Below are 24,588 nucleotides of genomic sequence, written 5' to 3' on the forward strand. Positions count from 1 at the left end.
AAAAGCTATTGGATTGTACATTTTCAGTAGATAAACTGTATGGTATGGAAATTATATTTTAATATATCTGCTTGAAATTTTTTTGAAATAAATAAAAGGAGACCCTTGTTAATAAATACTCTAGCACATTTCCACAAAGGACTTTAGCACATACACATTCCTTTAGAAAGAGGGTTCCCTATAGCTGGGCTCAAACCTTCTTAGCCTCATGTATTCCAGACACCAGGTCACTAGGTGGCTTCTTGCCTAATGCCAGCATTATTCCTTTTTCTTCATCTGCCCAGCATGCTCTTATGTTGTTAGAAGTCCAAAGCTTTTTGGACCCAGGCTGCCTAAGCTTCACTTTCTGATCCCATATTCCTAGAGCACAAAAAATACTAACCTCCTCTGAGTGTGCCAGAACTTCTTGTGGTCACAAGCATGGGCAGAGACCCAAGGCTGACAGGGTGAGGCCTCCTGGGGCTTGGGCGACAGAGATGCCTGTCTCCCCAGTGAGTCATCAGACACTGGCTCCTTGGGCTCATTCTGGGGCGATCACTGTTCTTTGACCAAACTGTTAGAGCCGCCCTCGGAGGGTTACAAGCATGAGTGTAATCACCAAAGTGGGCCAACAAGGGTGCGGGAAGCAGCTGTGCCCATACATCGTGGGGGCACGTGCGTTGGTGTAACCTCTTTGAAGAGCAACTGCAACACCCAGCCAAGTTTAAACACACAAACATTTTGCCCCAGCCAGTCCACCTCTGGGGAGTCCTCGGGCAGGCACACCCCTTCATGGGTACAAAGACACATGTACCAGGAAGCACTATCTGTGTCAGGACAAGACTGGAAACAACCTACATGCCCTTCAATGAGGGACTAGCTAAATTTACTATGGCACTTCCAACAATGAAATGATATTAAGCCATTAAAGATAAAACACAAAATGACAAAATAAGTGAGAAGACACACTGCAGTGATTAAGAGCATCCCCTCTGGAACAAGATCACCTGTGTTCAAACATGGCCCTGCCATTGATCAGGTCAAGTGACTTAAGGCCTCTGAGCCTCAGGTTTACTACCTGGCAAAATGCCAATCATCACAGGCTTGCTGCACACAGTAAATGAGTAGATAAGACGAAAGCGTGTAGACACACCTGGGCCACAGCAAATGTTACGGAAGTTCTAGCTCAGGGCAGCGCAGTGGGCCAATACGGAAGTTGGCCACGAAGGTGCAGAACAGGTTTGCGACATTTCTGTGAAAAAGAAAAGGTGTGTGTGGGGGGGGTCACATGCATATACATGCTTGTATATGCAAGGAACATTCTGGAAGGACATCACCCAGGGAAACAGGGCTCAGAGGTGGAAAGCCTGCTTCTCAATGTATACCACTTACATGGTTTGAATTCATTTTACCTTGTACATATATTATTTACATATTACAAAATACAGGGTTTTGAGGGGGTTTTTTTTGAGTCAGGTTTTACTTTGTTGCCCAGGCAGATCTCAAACTCCTGGGCTCAAGTGATCCTCCCACTTCAGCCTCCCAAGTAGCTGGGATTATAAAATGTGTATTTTATAAGTTTACTTAGAATATATGTAGAGATATATATACCTATATATGAAGATATTTAATACAGCACTATTTGTACTAGAAAAAAAACCTCAATGTCCCTTCTTAAGATAAATAAAATATGTCACGTGATGAAATACAATTTAATGAACGCTTTAAAAAAAAAAAAAAAAAGAGGTGATCTGTATGTATTGATGTGGAATGATTATCAAGATCTCAGACCAGGAAAACAATTCTTTTTTTTTTGAGACAGAGTCTTGCTCTGTCACCCCCGCTAGAGTGCAGTGCCATCATCACAGCTGACTGCAATCTCCAACTCCTGGGCTCAAACAATCCTTCTGCCTCAGCCTCTCAAGTAGCTGGGACTATAGGCATGCAACCATGATGGCTGGCTAATTTTTCTACTTTTAGTAGAGACGGGGTCTTGCTCTTGCTCAAACTGGTCTCAACCTCCTGAGCTCAAGCAATTCTCCCACCTCGGCCTCGCAGAGTGCTAGGATTACAGGCGTGAGCTACCACACCCAGCCGAGGAAATCGATTTTTAAAAAATAAAATTTCTGGGCCGGGCGCGGTGGCTCACGCCTGTAATCCTAGTACTCTGGGAGGCCAAGGCGGGCGGATCGTTCTGAGCTCAGGAGTTTGAGACCAGCCTGAGCAAGAGCGAGACCCTGCCCTTCTCTACAAAAAATAGAAAATTAGCTGGGCGTGGTGGTGCGCACCTGCAGTCCCAGCTACTAGGGAGGCTGAGGCAGGAGGATCACTTGAGCCCACAAGTTTGAGGCTGCAGTGAGTTATGACCACGCCACTGCACTCTAGCCAGGGTGAGAGAGCAAGACCCTGTCTCAAAACAAAACAAAAAAAAATCATATAAAATTTGAACTTGCCTTTTTACTCAGTGACATATAAAAAATTGCTAACATTTTTGTCTTTATTATGGGCCAGCACTGTGCCAAGGGCTTTTCATGGATTTTTTACACTCACACACACGCGCGCTCTCTTCCCCCCCATATACATATACTGTTTTAAAGTCAAATCACATGGAACTGTCATCTTTGTTTTAAGCAAACACAGCATTCTGTGAGGACCATGGTCTATAAACAGACCCTTCTCAGCGGGCAGTCCAGCTGCCCTCGCTGGCCCCGGTGTGCGTTGCACAGCTGCTGCGGCACAGGAAACGTGGAAAGTGGAAACCTGCCTCGTCAGGGGCGCCCAACCCCAGAGGAGACCCGCGGGGCTATTTCTGGAGCTGCCTGCCCCAGAGCAACTTCAGCTAAAACTCTGGCCCTGAAAGGAAAAAATGACTCAACTGTCTCCAAGAACGAAAATTGTTTTCTAAAAACAAATTAATTCAGAAATTACAGAACAATAAGTTTTAATTTCAAATCTAAAAGTGGTAATAGGCATTTAGCTTACAGGACAGATATTTACCATTTATGAGGATTAAATAAGGATAACAGTACTGCATTTTTTATTTTTTCCTTACTAGTTATTATACAAAACCCAATAAAATGTTTGCCTTTCCCCCTCTCCTTAATACCTACCAGCTTTGCCACGGTATGAACACACATCCCCAACACAGTAAGTACCCTTTCCCTCAGTCCGGAGAAGGAGGTCCAATCCTAACTGTGGCTTTGTGACCACAATCAACCTGAAGAACCACATTTTACACCACGTTGCTGTACTGACCTACACACAGGCAGGGGCGATATCAAAATACTTAACCCCAAATTGGACAGATGTAGAAGACACGAGAGGTAGAAACCTTCCAGTGAGTTTTTACCCATAAACAAATTTGGCAAAAGGTAGTTAATCCATGGAAAGGTTTTAAAAACCATTAATTCCCACAGTCAATGACAAATTGTTAGGGTCATGTGCTTGAATGTGGGAGCAAAAAGAGAAGTAACATTCACTAAGCATCTACACTGTGCAACACACAACACTAGGTATTGTGTCAAAAATAATGATTAACAAGAATTAGTCTATCCTTCACCATTGTAACCACATAGGATGGCTGTAAATGTAAAATGAGATTTTTTCAGCGCTCCTAAAACATATTTGTATCAACATAATAGCTTATTATACTGTTTTTCTTTACTTTGATGTCTCTGCTGGAGAAATGGGAAGACTTATGTCTGGAAACAATTGTTGCTTCCCTCTCTGTACTCAATGCATAGCCCAGTGACAGATACATGATATGAATTAAATTTGCATTTATTTCTCACATGTCATCAAATACCCAGGCTGGCACCTACCAAACAGTTTTCAATAAAAGTGTGTTGTTAAGTAATTTTTTTTAAAAAAAATTAACAATGTGTACACCATGAGAGGCTGATCAACAATCAATACAGTTACCAAATTTGTGTGTGTGAACAAGTGTGTACATATGATTCAACAATAAGATCTTCAGACTTTGCAGTGCTCTCCAATATCTATTCTATTCTGTTCTGTTCCATTACTTTAAAATAATATATTGGGGCACTGACCATAAGCAAGTGATATATTCACCAAGGTCATGTATGTGAATGTGTACATACCTGTGTTCAAGAAATAAGATCCTAAGCCAGGTGCGGTAGCCCACGCCTGTAACCCCAGCCACTTGGGAGGCCTGAGGCCAGAAGTTTGAGACCAGCCTGGACAACATAGAGACTCTGTCTCTAAAAAAATAAATAAATAAATTAGCCAGGTGGGGTGGTGCACACCTGTGGTCCCAGCTACTGGGGAAGCTGAGACCGGAGGATCGCTTAAGCCCAGGAGTTTGAGGTTGCAGTGAGCTACAATCGTGCCACTGTACTCCAGCCTAAGTGACAGAGTGAGACCCTGTCTCTTGGAGAAAAAAAAAGAAAGAAGATCTTTACAATATGTAATGTTCTCCAATATTTTCTATTTTATTCTGTTCTGTTTCATTTCTTAAAAAAAAAAAAAAAGTTGGGTAAGACTCACTAAAAGATTTTCACACCCCAGAAGCTATCTGAAAAACACTGCTCCAAGGTAATGACACTTGTTTCAAACCAACAAAATCCTCCCACCTTAACAAGTATATTCGCAGATCTAGAATTCAGAGCACTGGCTAGGTTTTGGAAACACAGGGAAGAATCCAACCCACCATCCCTGTGGCAGGTAGAACAGGTGGTTCACTCACCTTGACATGGAAGGAGCTTGCCAGGGACCCGCTGGAGCCATACCTCTCACTTTTCGTTAGGTTGCTGTAGTAGTTATTAACCTTGGAATTGACATTCTGGTTTGACCTGGGGTCGTCAGTGATGGGGCAGATGAAATAACCTTCCTCATCATCGCTGTCCACATCAGAATCACCATCGTGGCCAGCCTGGGAGGACCGGCCGCCATCAACGCCTTCCAGGCGGAAGATGAGGTCTTCGTCTGCCATGTTCCTGGGGTGCCCGTTTTACCCAAGGGGCACGCGGTGCAGCCAGAGTTACTGGGCAAACGCAGTGGCGAAGGTCCTGCAAGGGAACAAGAGCCAGAGAGTGGGTGCTGCTGCCCCGAGGGCGAGAGCTCACTGGGCACCTCGCCTCGAATGCAAGAGCCGGCACACGCAGTAGAACCTAGAGCTAACTTTGGGGGAGGCAGTTGGTAGCATCCAGGAACGTTTTAAAGATCCAAACCCGTTGACCCAGTAATTCCACTTCTAAGAAATCAGCGCTTGGAAGTGGCGGAACAAGGTAGGGAAAAGAACGGCTTCTTAAGCAGCCAGAGTGCTCTTTCTAGAAAATAAATCAGATCAAGTCTCTCCTTTGCTTACACCCCCAGCAGCTTCCCTTCAATATTTATAATAAAATCCAAACGCCTTATTAAAGCAATGAGAGCTGCGCTCATCTGGCCTCCTGCCCACTCCTCCTGCGGTCCTGGCCTCTCTCCAGGCACACTGGGTTTCTTGCTGTTCTGCGAACACATCGAATTCATCGCTACCTCAGGGCCTTTGTACTTGCTCTTCTTTTTGCCTGAAACGGCCTTCCTACAGTGGGTCCTCTCTCATAATTTAGAGCCCAGCTCAAAGGTCACCTCTTTAGAGAAATCTTTCCTGAATCCCCAAGTCAAAGAACCCCCCAAACGCATATCCAGTCACTCCCAGCACATCACCCTTTTCATTTCTTCACAGTGATCCTCCCAGGCTGAAGTCATTCTGTTTACTTTGTTATTGTCCATACGCCCCATGTCTCAAAGAGTGCCTGGCACTGAGAAGGCGCTCGAAACACTCCCCGGAATGAATGAGTGTCCCAGGAATGTTCTCTGCAGCATGATCAGTCACAGCAAAAAGCAGCCCAATGTCCATCAATAGAGGTTTGTTAAAAATTACAGTATTTCTTTCCACACCCTGAAATACTGTTTGACCGTTAGAAAGGGGAAGCTGCAGCCAGGTGCGGTGGCTCACGCCTGTAATCCTAGCACTCTGGGAGGCTGAGGCAGGAGGATCGTTTGAGCTCAGGAGTTCAAGACCAGCCTGAGCAAGAGCCAGACCCCCGTCTCTACTAAAAAAAAGAAAGAAATTATCTGGACAACTAAGAATATGCAGAAAAAATTAGCCGGCCATGGTGGCACATGACTGTAGTCCCAGCTACTCGGGAGGCTGAGGCAGGAGGATCACTTGAGCCCATGAGTTTGAGGTTGCTGTGAGCTAGGCTGACGCCACGGCACTCTAGCCCAGGCGACAGAGTGAGACCCTGTCTCGAAAAAAAAAAAAGACTCGTACACAAATATTCATAGCATTATTCATAATAACCAAAAGAGAAAACAACCCAATTGTCCACCAACCGGTGAACAGATAAACAAAATGTGATATATTCATATAATGGAATGTTATCTGGCAACTAACAAAATGAAATAATGATAACGTGCTCCAACATGGATGAAACTTAAAACCATTATGTCATGTGAAAGAAGACAGTCACAAAAGACTACACATATTGCATGATTCCATTTATGTGAAATATACAGAGAAGGCAAATCTATTGAAACAGAAAGCAGATTTATGGTTGCCTGGGGCTGGAGTCAGGGTGGAGGTGGTTGAGGGGAACAGGGATGATTGCTCATACGTACGGGGTTTCTTTTGAGTTGATGAAAATGTTCTAAAATGGAATGTGGTGTTGGTTGCATGACTGTGGTTATACTAAAAGCCATTGAATTGTACACTTAAAATGGGTGAACTGTAAGCCACGTGAACCACATCTCAATACAGCCAGAGTCCAGAGTTAAAGAAAAAAAAGTCAGGAAAAACCGCTGAATTTTAAAAGCTGCAGAAGAGCAGGTATATTATGGTGACCTTATTTGGGTTAGAGGAAAAAGAGGACATCTGTACTGCACTGAAACTTTCCTGAAGGGTCCATGGGACCTGCACAGCACTTAGAATGGGCAGTCGCGGAGCCAGGAGGTGGGCGCTAGGGGTAGGGGGAACTGGCTAAAAATTTTGTACACTTCTATACTGTTTAAACTTTTTACAAAGCTGGATTGCTTTCAATATCAAATAAATTAATTTTAAAATATTTTTAGCACAAGCCAATAATTTCAATGATTCTCGACAGCTCTGTCTACTGAGTGGGCCATCGTTTAGATCTGAGGCTTTGGCACTTTCTTGACAGCTAAGCAAGCAGGAAATATACTTATATCCTAGCCCAGTATACATGTAGAAAATGGAAATTAAAATTTCAGGGCAACTGTACTTAGCCTTATACTTTGTACAATGCAGTCTTGCTATTTTCTATTCTACTTACATCTTTTGTTTTTCTTTCTGTTTATTCTTTTCCTTAACTCACCACCCACACGTTGATTTCTCCACTGAGAGTTTGAAAATCAGTGTCAACTGCCAAGTTTGTTTCTTACCCTCTGGGTAAGACACAGTCACAGGCCTAGATCCAATGCCAGAGCCACCGGATCCTGCTTGTTACCAAAATCTTCCCCGGGCCCCAGGCCCTCCTCTCCCCACTCTCAGCCACTTTGATCAGCCCTTGGCCAGAATCCCTGCTGACCAGAACAGCGTGAGCTTGAGCTGCCAGCAAGTCCAGCCAAGTGAGAAGGCTCTGGGGGCTGGGATGTTGCCAGCAGAGGGGACAGAACCACAGTATCAGCCTACAGATCTCCAGCCAGTGTAGCTCAGTGGCTAAGAGCTCAGATTCGGGAGCTGGGGTGCAAATCCTGGTTCTGCTGCTGGTGACCCTGCCAAATTTTCATCTCACCAACTCCCCCATTTTACAGTGTGGGGAGCTGAGTGGCAAAGTGGCCTAAATGGGGTTCCACAGTTAGTTCACAGGGGAATTAGAACCAGAACTGCAGCCCTCGGCCATGCCCCACCACAGACCTGATGCTCTCCTCATCCCTGGGAAATGAAAGTAGCTGCAGACAAGCAGCTGTGACCTTGCCTGGCCCAGTGCCTTATAAACAGCAGGTACTTGATACGCATTCCAGAACTGAGCAACTGCGTTCTGTTTTACGGCTTTCGAGTTATCATAAATTTGCTCTTAAGGCAGCTGTGGCAGCACCAACAGCTGTTCACTCTTTCTTCCTTCATAACAGAACCATTGGTTTTTGGCTAAGCACATGGTCACTCAGAATAAGGTCTACATTTCCCAGACTTCTTTCCAGCTAGGTGTGACCATGTGACCAGGTTCTGGCCAATGAGATGTAAGGAGAAGGGCTGTGTACAACTTTAGGGGAGGTTTTTAAAGGTAGGGAGTGTGCTCTTCTTTTTACCGTCCTTCCTGCTAGCTGGAATGCAGGTGTGATTGCTGGAACTCAAGCAGCTATGTTAGACCACAAGGTGTAGTCATGTGCTGAGGTAGGCTGAGCCATGACACAAAGACAGCCTAGGTCTCTTACATCATGGGGCAGCATAATAGTCACAATCTGGACTCACAATCTCCATAAATTTGTAAAATCTACTGCAATTTTCTTTTTTCCTTACTCCTTGCTAATCCTATCTGATCTAGTAGCCCCTTCTCTCCTGTATCATAAAAAGTCACATCCTAGGCTGGGTGCAGTGGCTCATACCTGTAATCCTAGCACTTTGGGAGGCTGTGGCAAGAGGACTACTTGAGGACAGGATTTAAGACCAGCATGAGCAACAGAGCAAGACCCTGTCTCTCAAAAACAGAAAGATTAGCCAGGCATGGTAGTGTAGATCTGTAGTCCTAGCTACTGAGGAGGCTGAGGCAGGAGGATCACTTGAGCCTAGGAGTTCCAGGTTACAGTCTGCTATGATCATGTCACTGCATTCCAGCCTGGGTGACAGAGCAAGACCCCATCAGAAAAGAGGAAAAAAGAGAAAAGAAAGAGAAAGAGAAAAGAAAAAGAAAAGAGAAAAGAAAGAGAAAAGGAAAAGGACAAGAAAAGAGACAAGAAAGAATGTCACATCCTTTATGACAAGCTGATGCCTGGGTCTCAACCCAGAGTCCTAACTTAACTTGGCAGACGCTCCCACATTTGCACGTGAAGACTGGGCACCTGGCGGATGGTGGATTCCCCCAGACAAGCAAGGAACCCTCGTCAATGCCAGGACACCAGCAAAGGCACCCAGCCTCACAGGAATCTATCTAACCTGGGCTTCCTCAGTCCCAAGGAGCCTGCTCTGTGAGCAGGGAGCCTAGGACCTGGAGCAGGACCCCAAGACATCAAAATTCTCTAGAAGATTTCCTCTGTCCTCGCTCGGGGATCCGCATCTTCCCCTCCCGGTCCCTATTTCTATGGAAAGGCAGCAGAGTGAAGTCCTGAGTCAGAAACATCCGAGTTCAAGCCCCAGCTCTGCCACTAACTAGCTGTGTGACTTCACCTCTCGAGCTTCAGCTTTCTCACTTATAAACCGGGATGCCTAATTCTACCCACCCCATTAACTCAACAACTATAATAATAATTTTTTTGGTCAACCCCTTGGGTCAATTTGCATGTCATTTTTATTATCATAAATAAAGGGGGTTGAGGCTTGCTTAGGTCCCATCCAGGCAGGTGACCTGGTCGTCTGGCTAGCAGCACAGCCAAGCTGCTTCAGGAGTCCTCAGGGAACAAACTATTTTAGGCTCTGTCCACGGGAACCTCTGCTCTCACTGAGTCTTCCTGTAGAGGGCTGCCGTGGCAGTCACCGTGGGAGAAGGTGGCAGCAAACTATGCTTGCAATGCTCAGGCCAGGGTCTGCTGGACAAGCCACAGTAGCTGCTGGTCCTCCTCGGGGGTCACCCTCACCCGCAAGAGCAGCCTTCCTGCTACAGAAAGAGGTAAAATCTCCTCACTCCCACTGCAGGGAGCCGGGACCCCAGAGCCAAGGTGGCCCACCCCAAGCCGGCCAGTACACACACTAGCATGTGGCCTGCACGGCAGAACCCGCAGGGCCTCGACTGTAACCACAGTGGATGTGGGTGACTTCTCAGCCACCTCCTGTCATGCACCTGCTTCTGAATGGTGATCTGCCTCACCCCGACCCTCAGGTCATGTGGTTGGGGTATGTCATGTGATCCAGGTCTAAACCAATCACAGCGTTAGGGCGCCCTGCCAGAGTGATTGGCTCAGAGGGGGTCATGTGACTGGAGTCAAGCCCTTCTAGCCCATAGCTAAGCTTGGGGCTTTGGCTGGAACGGCTGGAAGAGGTGGTGCGTCCTTTCCTGCTGGATGTGAATCTGAGACTGGGGCTGAGGCCACCACAGAACAGAGCTGACGTGTAGTGGAAAGCAGAACCAGAGATAGAAAAATTAACAGCGGTGACATCATTTGAGACCCAGAATCCAAACCTGCCTGAAACCAAACTGCCCACCCCGGCCTGGACTTCAGAATTACACCATACAGTAAACTTTGCCTTTTGGCGGGTGGCGAAGACTCGCTGGTTACAGATAGGGTCCCCATCACCTGCAGGTCCAAAACCCAGCCAGGACTTGAGCTACTGTGTATTACTTACACATAGTATTAACATACTTTTATTAAAGCGCATGGTTAAAAATAACATCCCTTTCTTACTAGGACCACCGTGAATGACCACATAGTCTGGGTACTCCTCAACTGTGGAGAACAACCTCTGCAACTGTGCATGGACAGCCCTACTTCCAACCCGTAGAGGGAACTACTTCCAACCATCCTCAGTGTTATACCTGGTAGATATCCCCACATCTCCAAGTAATATGCTTTCCCTACTGTTTCTTAATGTATCTGTTTTAGGCCTATCTTCTGACTTCCTGGTATGATAAATAAGACTTCAGCTCTACTTCCCCTAACCACTTCCCTTCCCCATCCCCCGCTCCACCAGCAGATCTTCTGCTGGTTCCTTTAGATACCACACCAAGAACTCTCTGTCCTGTTCCACCAGCTAGAAGCAGCCAAGCGTTTCTCACGGTTCAGTGTGTATTCATCTCACCATGAGAGAAAAGGGGAGCTAAGGCTGTGTGCTGCCAATGAGTGATAACAGAAGAGACCTTTGCTCTTGTAGACATGGAAAAGGCATAATTTTTATTGAAATAAGACAGAAAAATACATGTAAAGGGCTTACAGCACACCAGACGCCACATTAAGCACTTGACGGGGACTCTCTCGTTTGATGATAACAGGAGCCACCAGGCCCAGGAGAAGTGACTACCCACCTCCAAAAGGGCTGCCTTAGTTTGGGGAACTGTGACAGGCTAGGCTGCTCTGGGCTGCACCTGGCTTGCTCCCAGGATATCCTGAACCCCAGCTTGAGTCCTCAGTTTCCTTCAAATAAGAAACAAAACCAAAGCCCAATATAGTGGCTAACAGCTTGTGCTCTGCAGCCGAAGGCGCAGGGTTTGAATCCCGGCTCCATCACCAGGAGATGGGATACTTTCCTAAACTAGATTCCATGGAGCAGGCCGTGCCTTCCTCCAGTCTGCATCCCAGGCAGTGAGTGCCTACACCGTGCACATGCTCAACGCGTGCTAATCAAACACCTTTCCGCTCCGTGTTTTATTTATTTACTGGGGATGCAGCATTAGGAGTAAGCCAAGCATTAGGCTAAGAGTTCACATCAGTGTCTTACTAACGTACTCCCAGCATGCAGTAGGTGCTCATAAATAAGCAATTACGTAGACTATTGAGAGAAATAGCATACTTTACGTCAGAATGAAAGGACTGACTAACAGATATCCATCCCTGCCATCTCACCTCCCCAACTTTCCAGGCCCAAGAATCGGTCACCCTGCACGACCAAGTTCTCTGCCCCTTCCTGCCCTTGTACCCACAGGTCCCTCTGCCTGGGACGCCTTTCCCACTTGCTGGCAAACTCCGTTGCTCTCCTCAAGATGCAGCTCAGATTCTGACCTCCTCCGTAAGACAGGGAGCAGCTAACACTACCTCCCCCAGGGGTCGTTTTGAGGATTCAGTGAGATCAGGCACATGGCACTTGGCATAGACTTGGTACTCGAAAGCACTAGCTGCTAATATGCCCTGACCATCCCCTACTCCCCACCCCCACTAAGTCACTTCCCTCCTCCCAAGCCCTCTATAAGCATTGCCTTATACCCAGAGGCCAGTACATGTGGCAGGCAGTATAACAGCCCCTCTAAAGGTGTCCGCATCGCAATCCCTGGAATATGTGAATATGTTAACTGATACGGCATAACAGACTTTGCAATGTGATTGAGTTAAGGATCTTGAAATGGAGAATCAGACCTGGATCATCCTGTGAGCCCAGTGTAATCACAAGGGTCCTTATAAAAAGGAGGGAGGAGGGTGAGAGTTAAAGGAAGAGATGTGATCTTAGACAAAGAGAAAGACTTGAAGACGTGAAGCTGCTGGCTTTGAAGATGTCGGGAAGGGACTTTTTTCTTTCAAAGACAGAGTCTTGCTATGTCACCCCAGCTAGAGTACAGTGGCATCATCATAGCTCACAGCAACCTCAAACTCCTGGCTCAAGTGAGCCTCCTGCTTCAGCCTCCCGAGTCGCTGGGAGTACACTGTCACGCCCAGCTAATTTTTTCTATTTTTAGTAGAGATGGGGTCTCACTCTTGCTCAGGCTGGTCTCCAACTCCTGACCTCAAGTGATCCTTCCTCCTCCACCTCCTAGAGTGCTAGGATTACAGGCGTGAGACACCATGCCCAGCGGGAGGGAAGAGTCTTGAGCTAAAGAATGCCAGTAGCCTTTCGAAGCTGGAAAAGGCAAGGAAACAGATTTTCCCCCTAAGGCCTCCAGAAGGAACCCAGCCCTACTAATACCTTGATTTTAAAACTTCTGACTCCCAGGAACTGCAAGATAATATAAGTATTGTTTTAAGCCACTAAGTAATTGCGATAATTTGTTGCAGCAGCAATAGGAAATGAATACAGTCTTGAACAGTGGCTCTCAACCTGGGGTGATCTGCTCTCCCACATGACACTTGGCAATGCCTGGAGACATCTTTGGTTGTTGGAACTAGCATCTAGTGGGTAGAGGCCAGAAACACTGCTAAACATCCTATAATGCACAGGACAGTCTTCTACAATGAAAAATTATCTGACCAAAATGTCAATAATGTTGAGGCTGAGAAACCCAGCTCTAGAACAATTTTGGTGGAATCTCAAGGAGTCCTCCCCAACCCTCTCTCGCCTCCGCCTCTTTAAAAACAAATCTCCATGAATACACAAAGTGATAGAGAAATTAGCTTGCTTACTGATGCAAACAGCAACCTGCTGCAGAAACCAGAGACAAGTCAACATCCGCTCTGCTAAAGGCTCGTAAAAATATCATTGTAATACACCATGCTTTGTTCATATGAGATTATCACCGTGCAAAGGCTATTTTGTTTTAGAAATGATAAAAATGTATTTTAGAATATGAAGCAAAAAATATTGTAACTATAGCTTCAATTAGCAAAATGCGAAAAACAGCTTGATTTTTAATGTTTAGTCATCTGCTGGGCACCCTTCTCATGTCCCTAGTACACTCTGTACTCCTGGCAGGTCCGACCAGGGATACAGCATGTCTCACTTCTCACAAGAGCTGTGTTTACATAGCCCTCTCAGTGGCCAGACCATGTGAGCGTCTTGAACAAAAGGGACCCTGTCTTATTCTTCTCCAGCTTCCTAGCCCAGAGCACAGTGTCTGGCACACACCATAAATGCATAAGTGCATGTTGCATGAACGAACGAGGAACTGGAGAAACGCTGGCGATTTCCTGCTGATGTATGGGGCACCGCAGGTGGGGCTGGAGAAGCAGAAGGACTATTGTGTTGTAGTTACCAGGGGGTTAGTTAGCCCAGTGACACGGCTGAGACCCTGAGTAGGAAAGCCTGGATAACAGAAGACCTGAAAAGCACCAAAGACAGGATCTGGCCAAACAAAGCCTTTGTCCTGGCACTACCAGCTGAGCAATATTGGGCAAATGACTTCACCTCTCTGAGCCTCAGCTTCTTCATCTGTAAAATTCATGCATCCAACACAGTGGAGTGGAGTGGAGCCGAGTTAAACGGAGAAGACATGAGAGAGGTGGCCAGGGGCCAGAAAAAGCCACTGTAGCACAGACAGATGGCTTTCCACCAGGAATTCACGCTCCTCTGCCTGGCCAGGGACTACGTTTCCCAGCATCTCCTGCATCTAGGTGGGGCCACATGACTGCATTTAGGCCAATGAAATGTGGGCAGAAATAACTTACACCACTTTCAGCCCATCTCAGCAGCCCATTTTCCACACTCGTGGATCTCCCCTGTACTGCCATCCTGCCCAAAACAGATTGATAGCATTTCACTATTGCTTACAAAGAACTTGCTGTGTAACTCCTCTGAGCTCCCTGGAGAACACAGACTGCTTCGTCCATGGGCTTTGAACACACCCTGCCCTCCATCCAGCACATGCCTCAGCCTGCCCTCCCTACTCATGCCCTGGCCAACTTGTCTGCTTATCCCTCAGGTCTCGGCTTAGATGTCACCTTAGCAGGGTACAGTGGTACACTCCTGTAATCCCAGCTACTTGGGAGGCTGAGGCAGGAGGATCACTTGAGCCCAGCAGTTTGAGCCCAGCCTGGGCAAGGTAGCAAGACCCCATCTTTAAAAAATGAAAAAAAAAAAAATGGCAAAAAGATGTCACTTCCTCCAGGAAGCCTCCTCTGAACTCCTAGAGGTAGGCACTGTTAACTTCATTCTACAGATGAGAAAACTGAGGAACAGAGAGGTTAAGTAACTTGCCAAAAATCACATGGCTAGAAAGTAGGGAAGCTGGGTTGGAAACTGACGCAGGCTGAATCCAGGGCTTTCAATGCAGTTATCACTTCCTCAACCAGTGGTTTTAAAAGCGTGGGCCCAGGCTGCAGCAGCAGCCTCACCTGGGAGCTTGTTAGAAATGCAAATTCTCAAGCCTCACTCCACATCTACTAAAACTCTGGAAGTGGGCCCAGCAACACAAGTTTAAACAAGCACTCCAAGAGACACTGACATGCACTGAAGTTTGAGAACCACTGGCCTAGAGACATGTTCTGCAGTTCAGCCACCTGCTTTTCAGGCACTTCCTGTGGCTTGCTAGTCCTTGCTAGATCTAGAAAGCTGCACAGATGGAGAATGGAACACCATCCACCCTCTGATCTCTAGCCATTTGAAAATGCTTCTTTGGGAGTTCCACAGCCCTAGGACTTTGGAGGCTGGAGGACTGTCATCTTCTGTTTCATTATCTGCATGTTAATGACTCACTCCTTCCTTTATTTGAAGCCTTCTTGCTGTGCCCATCAGCCCTGGCCGCAAGCATTTGATCCAGCAACAATTTAAGGCTCAAGTTGCTTTCATCCCAGTGTAGACATGGTTACCACACTAACCACTTTCCTCTAGGAGCATTCTCAGTTCACCGGTTAACAGTCTGCAGCTTCTTGGTTAGCAGAACGATGCAGACTATGTTACTCAATTCCCCGAGACTCTACAGCCTGTGTAGGGCTCTCCGCCACCAGTGCCACAGGCCTTCACGCACTGTGTGCCAGGTACTGTTCTAAGCACCTGACATATATTTACTCATCTAATCCTTCCAGCCACACTAAGAGGTAAATGCTAATATGGTACCCATTTTACTAATGAGGGAGCTGAGGGCCAGAGAGGTTAAGCAATTTATCCAAAGTCACAGAGCCTGTAACTGAGCCAGAATTTGAACTCAGGGCTCCAGTTCTGCTGTTTCCTGCCTGTAGGTATTTTTTCCTGCTTGCCCTGCTGAGTGGCCTGGAGGCAGGTCATACCCACCACCCAGAGGTCAGGCTCCTTGCGAATGTCCCCTCCACTACCATGCAGCCCATCTGTCCCACTCGTGGTGCGGCTGGGCTCATTCCTCCAATCCCGCATGCGGGCACAGGCTGATCTAGGCCGGGCTCACCCCGGGAGGGCCCCGCCCCCGCGTGGCCACTCGATTATTAATGCCCGTCCCCTTGGCGCACACATCAGTGGCGCCTGCCAACAACCTAACTCCCGCAGCCAACAATGCAGCAAGGGTGCGTCTACATAGTCCCCGAGGTTCTGGGAATTTGAGTTGACGCAGACCTCTTGTTCAGGGCACTGGGCTGGGGATGCGGCCTTGGGACCTGCAGGGGACAGGAAAGCAGCGCTGCGTCCACAGTCTGCAGGACCCCGGGGGCACCCCAGAGCTGCCTCTCACAGCCACAACACAGCCTCTCACAGCGCAAGCCCATCGCTTGCCAACTGTTTGCCCCATCCGCATCACCATTAGTCTGCACGGCTTCCTCATTTTACAGAAGCAAACATTGAGCTCCGGAGAGTTAACAACCAGAGGAGGAGCGCCCCCAATTCTCTTTCCGTGCCGCCTCGGGCCCCACTCCCAAGCCCAGACTCACCGTGCTCCAGGCGCCGGCTGCACCGGGGCACGCAGGCCTGCAGTGCCCGATCCCGGCCCCCACCCAGCCCAGCCGGCCGCACCTACCTCCCTGCGGCGGACAGGCGCGGCAGCCGCTGCCCAGGGCCGCGAGGATCCAGAGGAGTTGGCAGAGGCTCGCGGTCGGGCGCTCCAGGGTGCAGGCGGGTGGGCCCCCCGAGAGTGCCGGGGAGCAGCGAGCAGGGGCGCAGGCCGGCGCTCCGGGGATGCAGCCGGGGCCGCGCAGGGCGGACGGATCGCTCCCGGAGTGCGAGGAGCGCGAAGGCCTGCTGGGACGATCCCGGGACGCGGGGGGCGCTTGCCAGGTACACGGGCGCAGACGACGGCGAGCCGGGCTGGGGCAGCTGCAGCACGGGGCCAGCAGGCGTTGGATCCGGGCAGGAACCGAGCTGGGGCTGGGCTGGGGCAGGGGCGGGGCAGCAGCCAGGCGGGCGCACCACGAGGTGCTCACGTATCCGTCCCCCACCCCCGCCTCCGTGGCCACCACCTCTCTGGCAGCCGCCACACAGGCTTCCCGGCTCCAGCGCTGGCGCTGAGTCGCGGCTCCTGAGCCTGCTAAACACAGCGTCGGGATCTGATGTATAGGGCGGGCCTGGCACCCACGGACGACGGGGCCATTGGAGAAAGGATGGCCAGTCCGGTCCCTTCCACCGTGCTGCCCCAGTCTCCGTCTGCCACTTGCCTAGTTCCTGTATTTGAGTCCTTTCCACAATCACCAGTAATCCGAGCCCATCGCTTGTTTGTATAAATCTCTATACATAACCTTAAAGTATTTTTATCAGGAACACTTTGCTTTTTCCTGATTTCTGCTTTGTAAAAACTGAGGCGCTGATGACAATTGCAATTATTTGTGTAATTTTTTAAAAATTAATATCCCCGTCTAGTCATTCCTTATCTGTTTTGTACGTTGCTGTGTTCCTAACTACTCTTGCCACAGCGCTTGGCACATAGTAGGTGCTTAATACGTACCTGTGGAATGAGTAGAGGAATGGATAAATATGAAAAGGTAGAAAGAAGAAAAGGAAATAAAACTAATAACTACAGTGAACATTTTGATATTATATCCTTGCTGATACTTTTCTAGTGAACTCTTACAAATTTCACAAATTCTATTTTAGGTATAAAAATAATGACAGTGACATTTATTGAGAGATTTATCTCATTTCCTCTTCACGCCAACTCTCTGAGGTAGGTAGGTGTCATTAGCCCTATTTTACAGGTCACGTAACTGAGGCTTAGAGAGATAATGACTTGCCCCAGGTGACACAGCCAGGAAGGACAGAGCTCACACTAAATCCAGACTTAGGATTTCAAAGTTCAGGCTCTCCAAAGAACACATTTTTTTTTTCCTGTATTGATAACCCCCAAAAGATAAAAAATGGCTTTTGCCAAAAGACAAAATTACATCTGAAATTCTGACCCTGGGGAAGTCATACAGGAAGAGGAGATCAAAGAGATTAAGTCTGTCCAACCCAAAGCAAGATTGTTTAAAAGAACAAAAAACAAACCAAAAAACCCCACGCAACAACTTAAAGCCCTATCACTTTGGGCAAATTTTCTAACTGCTCTGAGCCTCTGTAATTTTTGTCTGCCCGGCAGAAGTGCCCCTTCTTTGCTTGAGCGTCTTCATTTGTCTTCAGGAAACCAGTTCACCCTATTCTCAATTCAGGAAAATAGCCCTCTCCACTCCCCTGGCTCCCAAAGTGAACACATGACCAGACCTGGCCAATCAGCACATCCCATCCCTTTAGCCCCATGGATGGGTTCAGGGATGAACTTGTGACCTATCATACCAATGAGGTACCACTCTGGGTCTTCCACAGTAACATAGAAGAAAAAAAGTTAAAATTGTACCTCGAAGTTACTTTCAGAGTAACATAGGAGTTACTGTATCCAAGAGAAATAATAGTAAACCCTTCACAGGGGACCCTTTGTTGGGACACTTCAATTCTAAGCTGAGCTCCCCTTCCTAAGGCTGCCTCCCCTCTACATGGACAAAGATCCCCTCTTCAAGTTCTCAGGAGCAAAATCCCCAAGTCCATGGAACTCAACCCACAGGGTGCAAAGGACACCACCAAGAAAGTGAAAGGCCAACACAGAATGGGAGAAAATCTTTGAAAATCATATCTGATAAGGGATTCGCAGCTAGACTAAAGAACTCTTATAACTCAAAAATAAAAAGATAAATAACCCAATTAAAAATGGGCAAAGAGTTTGAATAGACATTTCTCTAAAGAAAATATACAAATGGCCTATAAGGGCGCGTCCCAGCCAGGGCTCCGGGAGGGGTGCTGGTGGGCAGCGCGATCCCAAAAAAGAAAAAAAACAACAACAAATGACCTATAAGGACATAAAAAGATGCTGGACAGCATTAGCCATTAAGAAAATGCAAATCAAAACCACACCCACTAGGATGGCTATAATCACAAACTCAGATAATAACAAGTGTTGGGGATGATGTGGAGAAACTGGAACCGTCATACACTGCAGAAAGGAATGGAACATGAAAACCAGTTCGGCAGTTCTTCAAAAAATTATACACAGAGTTACTATGCGAGCCAGCAATTCCCCTGCTAGGTATATACTCGAGAGAAATGAAAACATATGCCCACACAAAAACAGATACACAAATGTTCATAGCAGCATTATTTATACTAGCTGAAAGGTGAAACAACCCAAATGGCCATCGACTGATGAATAGAGAATTAAAATGTGGTATATCCATACAAGGGAATATTTGGCAATAAAAAGAAATGAAATATGGATACATGCTCCAACATGGATGAACTTTGAAAACATGCTACATGAAAGAAGTCAGACACACAAAAAACATATGATTTCATTTATCTCAATGACTATGACAATCCATAAAGACAGAAGTAGATTAATGGTTGCCAGGGGCTAGAAAAAGAGTAACTACTAACAGGTATAGAGTTTCTTCTTTGGGGTGATAAAAGTGTCCTAAAACTGATTGTGGGCCGGGTGCGGTGGCTCACACCTGTAATCCTAGCACTCTGGGAGGCTGAGGCGGGCGGGTTGTTTGAGCTCAGGAGTTTGAGACCAGCCTGAACAAGAGCGAGACCCCGTCTCTACTAAAAAAATAGAAAGAAATTATCTGGACAACTAAAAATATACAGAAAAAATTAGCCGGGCATGGTGGCACATGCCTGTAGTCCCAGTTACTCGGGAGGCTGAGGCAGGAGGATCGCTTGAGCCCAGGAGTTTGAGGTTGCTGTGAGCTAGGCACTCTAGCCAGGGCAACAGAGTGAGACTCGGTCTCAAAAAAAAAAAACAGATTGTGATGGTGGTTACACAGCTCTGTGAATACACTAAAAGCCACTGAATTATATACTTTCTTTTTCTTTTTTTTTTTTTTACCCCCCTGCCCCCTGAATTATATACTTTAAATGGGTGAATGGTATGATATGTGAATTATATGGTAATAAAGCTCATGGTGTCTCCACCTCACCATGGTGCCCCAGCTGTTACATGCTCTAGCCCAGTCACACTCTTGTGGCTGTTCCCAACTACAAAGAGGACAGTATAATCCTCCCATTGGCTCAGAGATGGTTGGAGAACTGCACTGGCCACAGGTACCGTAGGAAGGATCTGGTTCCTAAAATGTTAACTGCTAAAATTCCCTGTCCACAGTGCGCTTCAGTTGTATGTTTTAAGCAGCAGCGTGACAGCCCTCCTCAGCTCACCTCCTTGGCTCAAGAGGTCCTAGGCCTACTATACATGAGACATGCCCATCACATGGCTTACCTGTACCTGCAGAAAACCTTGCAAAAGCTATGAGATGACCACTCTTCTTTTAGATGGTCTGTTCCTTTCCTACCCTGTGCAAGGCAAACCCCAGGATGAGGGTGGGGCATGTTTGAGTTTCTAGGTCCATTTGCCTATATATTTGCATAGGAAAAGATCTGGAAGGATGCATGCCAAACTGTTTTACAATGGTTATTTCTGAGCTGTGGGATTTGGTTGTGAAGGAAGACCATGGTAAGGGACAGAATTTCCATTTTAACTTTATACCTGTGATTTGACTTTTTTGAGACAGGGTCTCACTCTGTTGCCTGGGCTAGAGTGTAGTGGCCTCACCATAGTTCACTGCAACCTCAAGCTTCTGGGCTCAAGAGATCCTCCTGCCTCAGCCTCCTTAGTAGCTGGGACTGCAGGTGTGCACCACCATGCCTGGCTAATTTTTTATTTTTTGTAGAGACAAGGTCTTGTTATAGCCCAGGCTGGTCTTGAAACAATCCTCCTTGAAACAAATCCTGGCTTCAAACAATCCTCCTGCCTTGGCCTCCCAAAGTGCTAGGATTACAGGTGTGAGCCACTGCACCCACCCCCATTTGACATTTTAAAAATGTATAATGAGCGTGCATTACATTTCAAATTTAAAGAGACAAAAAATAGCTTCCTTTATCAAAGCATGGACAGGGTTTAAGTAGAGAAATGAAATGTGATTTTCTTATGTGTGCTTTGCTTGAGTTTCAACAAGGAAAACATATTAGTTTTGCAAAAGTTATTTTTAAATGTTACATAAAACACACACACACACAAACACAATTAAACAGATCCCAGTTGCTCTGGTTTCTGTGGCCTCCCCACCCCTGCCTGGCTGTGGCTGGGCTTTGCATATGAGCTGCCTAGCATATGAGCCTCGCCCTTGAAGGCATAAATCACCAGAGACGCCTAGTCAGCAGGACTGTGGGAGGCCAGCAGGGAGGCTGGGCCCCTGGAGAAATGCTGGGTGGAGCAGATGAACTGCTGGCCTTGCCTCCACCGATTTTTGTTTTTAGAGAAGGAACTCTGGCACAGGGCTCTGAGCAGCTCCAGAAACAGCTCTCTCCACCACCCAAAGGCCTGCTTTTGGCCTGTTTAGGCCTAGTAGGTGCAGAGTAAATGTTGACCTGCATTAAAGAGAGAGAGAGAGTTGGGAGGCACGGTGCTGCTAGCAAATGGTCCACCTACTGGAAAATGCTTTGAGTGATTGTGGGGGAATTTCCTAAAGAGAACTCCAGTTCCCTCCTGTGGCTAGGGGGGTTGAGCATCCAAGAGAGCAGACCACAGTCTGGCCACGTCCAGATAAAAGTTCTGTGAGCTCTTAGGTCAGCAGCTCCAGCCCAAGCATTTGCCTCTGGCTCGGAGTTCATGTGGCAAGATGGAGTGGCCCTAACCAAGAGTGCAAAACCATTTTTGCCAAGCAATATTCTTAATGCCAGCACTGTTCTAGGTAATGAGGGTATAGCAGTGGGTGACCAGACACCATTACCTGCCCTCCTGGAGTTGACATTGTAGCAGGGCCCAGTATGAGCCTGGGAGAGCCTCACTGATGCTGACTTGCCGCAGTGTGCTGGGGAGATGTATGTGGAATACCAGCAAGCGACCAGCGTCCCTATAAGGACTCTTGTAGGGGGTGCCTGGAGATACCCAGAGGGAGTGGAGAACTCAGGTCTCAGGAGTCACCACCATCACCCCCCTCATAACGTGCCAGAGATCTGTCTACATGCTTGGCACGTATTAGCACATTTAATCTGTCTGCTTCATTCTCTGATATGACCAGAACAGTGCCTGACACATTGTAGGTGTTCGAGAAATACTTGCAGAATGAATGAATTGAATTCTCACAGCAAATCCCCTGAGGTGGGTACTGCAGTTATCATTCCATTACACGGATGAGCAGCTGGGGCCCAGAGAGAAGTGATTTTCCCAAGGTCACACAGAGCTAGTACAAGCTCAGGCTGTGTGATTCCCAAGCTCATGGCAGTACCCACTGCATTTGTTTCCTTTTGCTACTATAACAAATTGCCACAAAATTTAGTGGCTTAAAATGACACAAATTTATAGTATAACTATTCTGGAGGCTAGAAGTCCTAAAATCGAGGTGTCAGACACTTTGTGTTCCTTTTTGGATGCCCTAAGGGAGAGGCTGTTTCCTTACCTTTTCCAGCTTCTTGGGACAGCCCAGATTCCTCGCCTTGTGGCTGCATCACTGAGACCGACCTGTTCTTCCACCATTGTATCTTCTTCTCTAAGGCCTGCCTCCTTCTTATAAGGACGCCTGTGATTACATTGGGACCACCTGGGTAATCCAGAAAACTCTCTCCATCTGAGAATCCTTAATTTAATCACACGTGCACAGTCCCTTTTGTCACATAAGGTAAGATGTGGATGTGAACATCTTTGGGAGGCCATTATTCAGCCTACCGCACCCACTTACCCGGCTGTTTTTACAACCCTGGATTTTTGTTTGCCATTTTCCTTAAACATTCAAGGAAACGGATAACCCTAAATGAGCTGAAAAGATTTGAAACTCCTGAGTAAGAAGGAAGGGGACTAGAACTTGGGATATCAAAGGAGACTTGGATTTTATCTACAGTGTTCATTTTATTTTTTATTTAAAAAGATTTGAAGCAAATAGGCAAGATGTTAATAATCCTGAATGGCAGGAAATGGAATTTTGCCATGTTGCACTCTGTATTTATTGTATTTTTCTTAAAAACACTGAAATTGTCTGCATAGAAGAACAAGGGTCTTGGAGGCTGGGAATGCTGGCTGTGGCTGGTGCACCTGAGACTAGTTACTTAGCCGCTCTGTTTCCTCCTGTGTGAAACGGAGATGATCTAGTCGCTGTGATTGAGGGAGCCCACGCGTGCAAAGGATCTGCAACAACGTTCGATGATATTTCCACCCCCTCCCCGCCCCGTGATTCTTACATCGCAAGGGGAAGGGCTAGGCCACGAGGCCACCAGGCCTGCAGAGGTGACTTGAAGTGGGAGTAGAGAATCATCAGGATGGGGTCCCAGCCTGGCTAGTGCAAACCGGGGTTCCCAGCGGGACCCCCAGTCCAGCCAGGAGGAAGCGGCAGCGCGGCACCGCCCCCAGGTGGCTGTAGGCAGCATCCCACCCATGGAAAACGCAAAAATCAAATCCAAACACACATGTAACGTTTTAACCTAAGTGCACATATAGGAATAACATTCATCGGGCGTCGGGAAGATGGGAGAGGGGAGGAGCGGATGGGTATATACATAGATAATGAGTGCGATGCGCACCATCTGGGGGATGGACACGCTTGAAGCTCTGACGGGGTGGGGGGGGCAAGGGCAATATACGTAACCTAAACATTTGTACCCCATAATATGCTGAAATAAAAAAAATTAACGTTTTACATTTCTGAACTCCTCTTTCCTTTTTAATGGGGCGTTCCCACTGTATTTATTGCTGCGATCACCAGAGCGCTGTGACTCCAAGGCTCCGAAGGACGCCAGGGGGTGATGTACAGTGACAGGCGCGGGAACCGCCGGTTCCTTATCGGGCACGCGCAAATCTGCGGGGGCGGGGCTCATAGAGCACGAGACGCTGCGTCATCAGCCTAATATGGCCTGAAAGGAGAACGCTACGCACGGGAGGTAGCGTGGCCGAGTGGTCTAAGGCGCTGGATTTAGGCTCCAGTCATTTCGATGGCGTGGGTTCGAATCCCACCGCTGCCACACCGTCATGGTCTAGCTTTTCCTGCCCCCAAGTCCTTCAGCCTGTTTATGTCATTCTTTCCCACTCCCTCTCCTCTTTTTCTCTTTTCTGACGCTTAATTTTTTTTAATGGCAGGGAGAAGGGAGGAGAAAAGGAAGAAACTGTATCAAAGGCTCTTACTCTCTAGCCCAGTACACAAACTTCTCTTTCACCCACCAATCCCACTCCCTTAAAACAAAACAAAACAAAACAAAACAAAAAACTGCTCCCTATTTCCAGGAGAAAGCATCTGGACTTTGATGCTTTGGGAACTTGAAGTTCCCAACAGCCCGCTTGGGACTTTAATTTAATGCTTCCAGGACTGAGGCCACGGCGAGTGGGCCTCTTTACCTCCCAAGGAAAATGTTGGCTGGGAGTGATTGTTATCATGACCTGAGTTAGGAAGGGTCCCTTTCTGGCCCGCTCTGTGTACTTCAGAGGGCCCCGGCTGACCCCATAAACCTCTGTTGGTAGAAGAGGTGTCAGGTGACACTGCGGAGAGGGGCTGGGGTAGCAGAGGTCGGGCCCCACGTGGGGGTGTCAAACTCAACGACACCCCTGAGGGTCTCAGCTTCATTAATTCACCTCCTACTTGGTCTTCAGGCTTGGCTTAGGGCATCCTTACTTATTTATTCATTCACCAATTATTTACGAAGGGCCACCATGTGCCAGGTACCCAGCTCGTCCTGAGGCCACAGTACTGCACAGGGCAGACGTTTTCAAACCTGTAGAGTTTACAGACATTGTAATG

General features: G+C 47.4%; 1 protein-coding gene and 1 non-coding gene across 3 annotated transcripts in view; one reads left to right on the plus strand and one right to left on the minus strand.

Moving 5' to 3' along the window:
• The window catches only part of EEF2K (eukaryotic elongation factor 2 kinase), a 57,722-nt gene extending 41,045 nt beyond the window's left edge, over window positions 1-16,677 (minus strand). For both annotated transcript variants that reach the window (XM_012645023.1, XM_012645022.1), the window contains exons 1-2: window positions 16,371-16,677; window positions 4,688-5,009 (exon numbers count right to left, since the gene is read on the minus strand). In XM_012645023.1, the coding sequence (XP_012500477.1) occupies window positions 4,688-4,933 (246 nt within the window). In that variant the 5' untranslated portion in view covers window positions 4,934-5,009; window positions 16,371-16,677. The remainder of the gene's footprint in view (window positions 1-4,687; window positions 5,010-16,370) is intronic.
• Window positions 16,678-23,736: 7,059 nt separating this feature from the next.
• On the plus strand, window positions 23,737-23,818 carry TRNAL-UAG. Its single transcript has one exon. It is a non-coding gene; the product is annotated as a tRNA-Leu (tRNA).
• The last annotated feature ends 770 nt before the right edge of the window (window positions 23,819-24,588 follow it).

This window comes from Propithecus coquereli, unplaced genomic scaffold (assembly GCF_000956105.1).
Source record: "Propithecus coquereli isolate 6110/MARCELLA unplaced genomic scaffold, Pcoq_1.0 Scaffold223, whole genome shotgun sequence".
Classification (NCBI taxonomy): domain Eukaryota; kingdom Metazoa; phylum Chordata; class Mammalia; order Primates; family Indriidae; genus Propithecus; species Propithecus coquereli.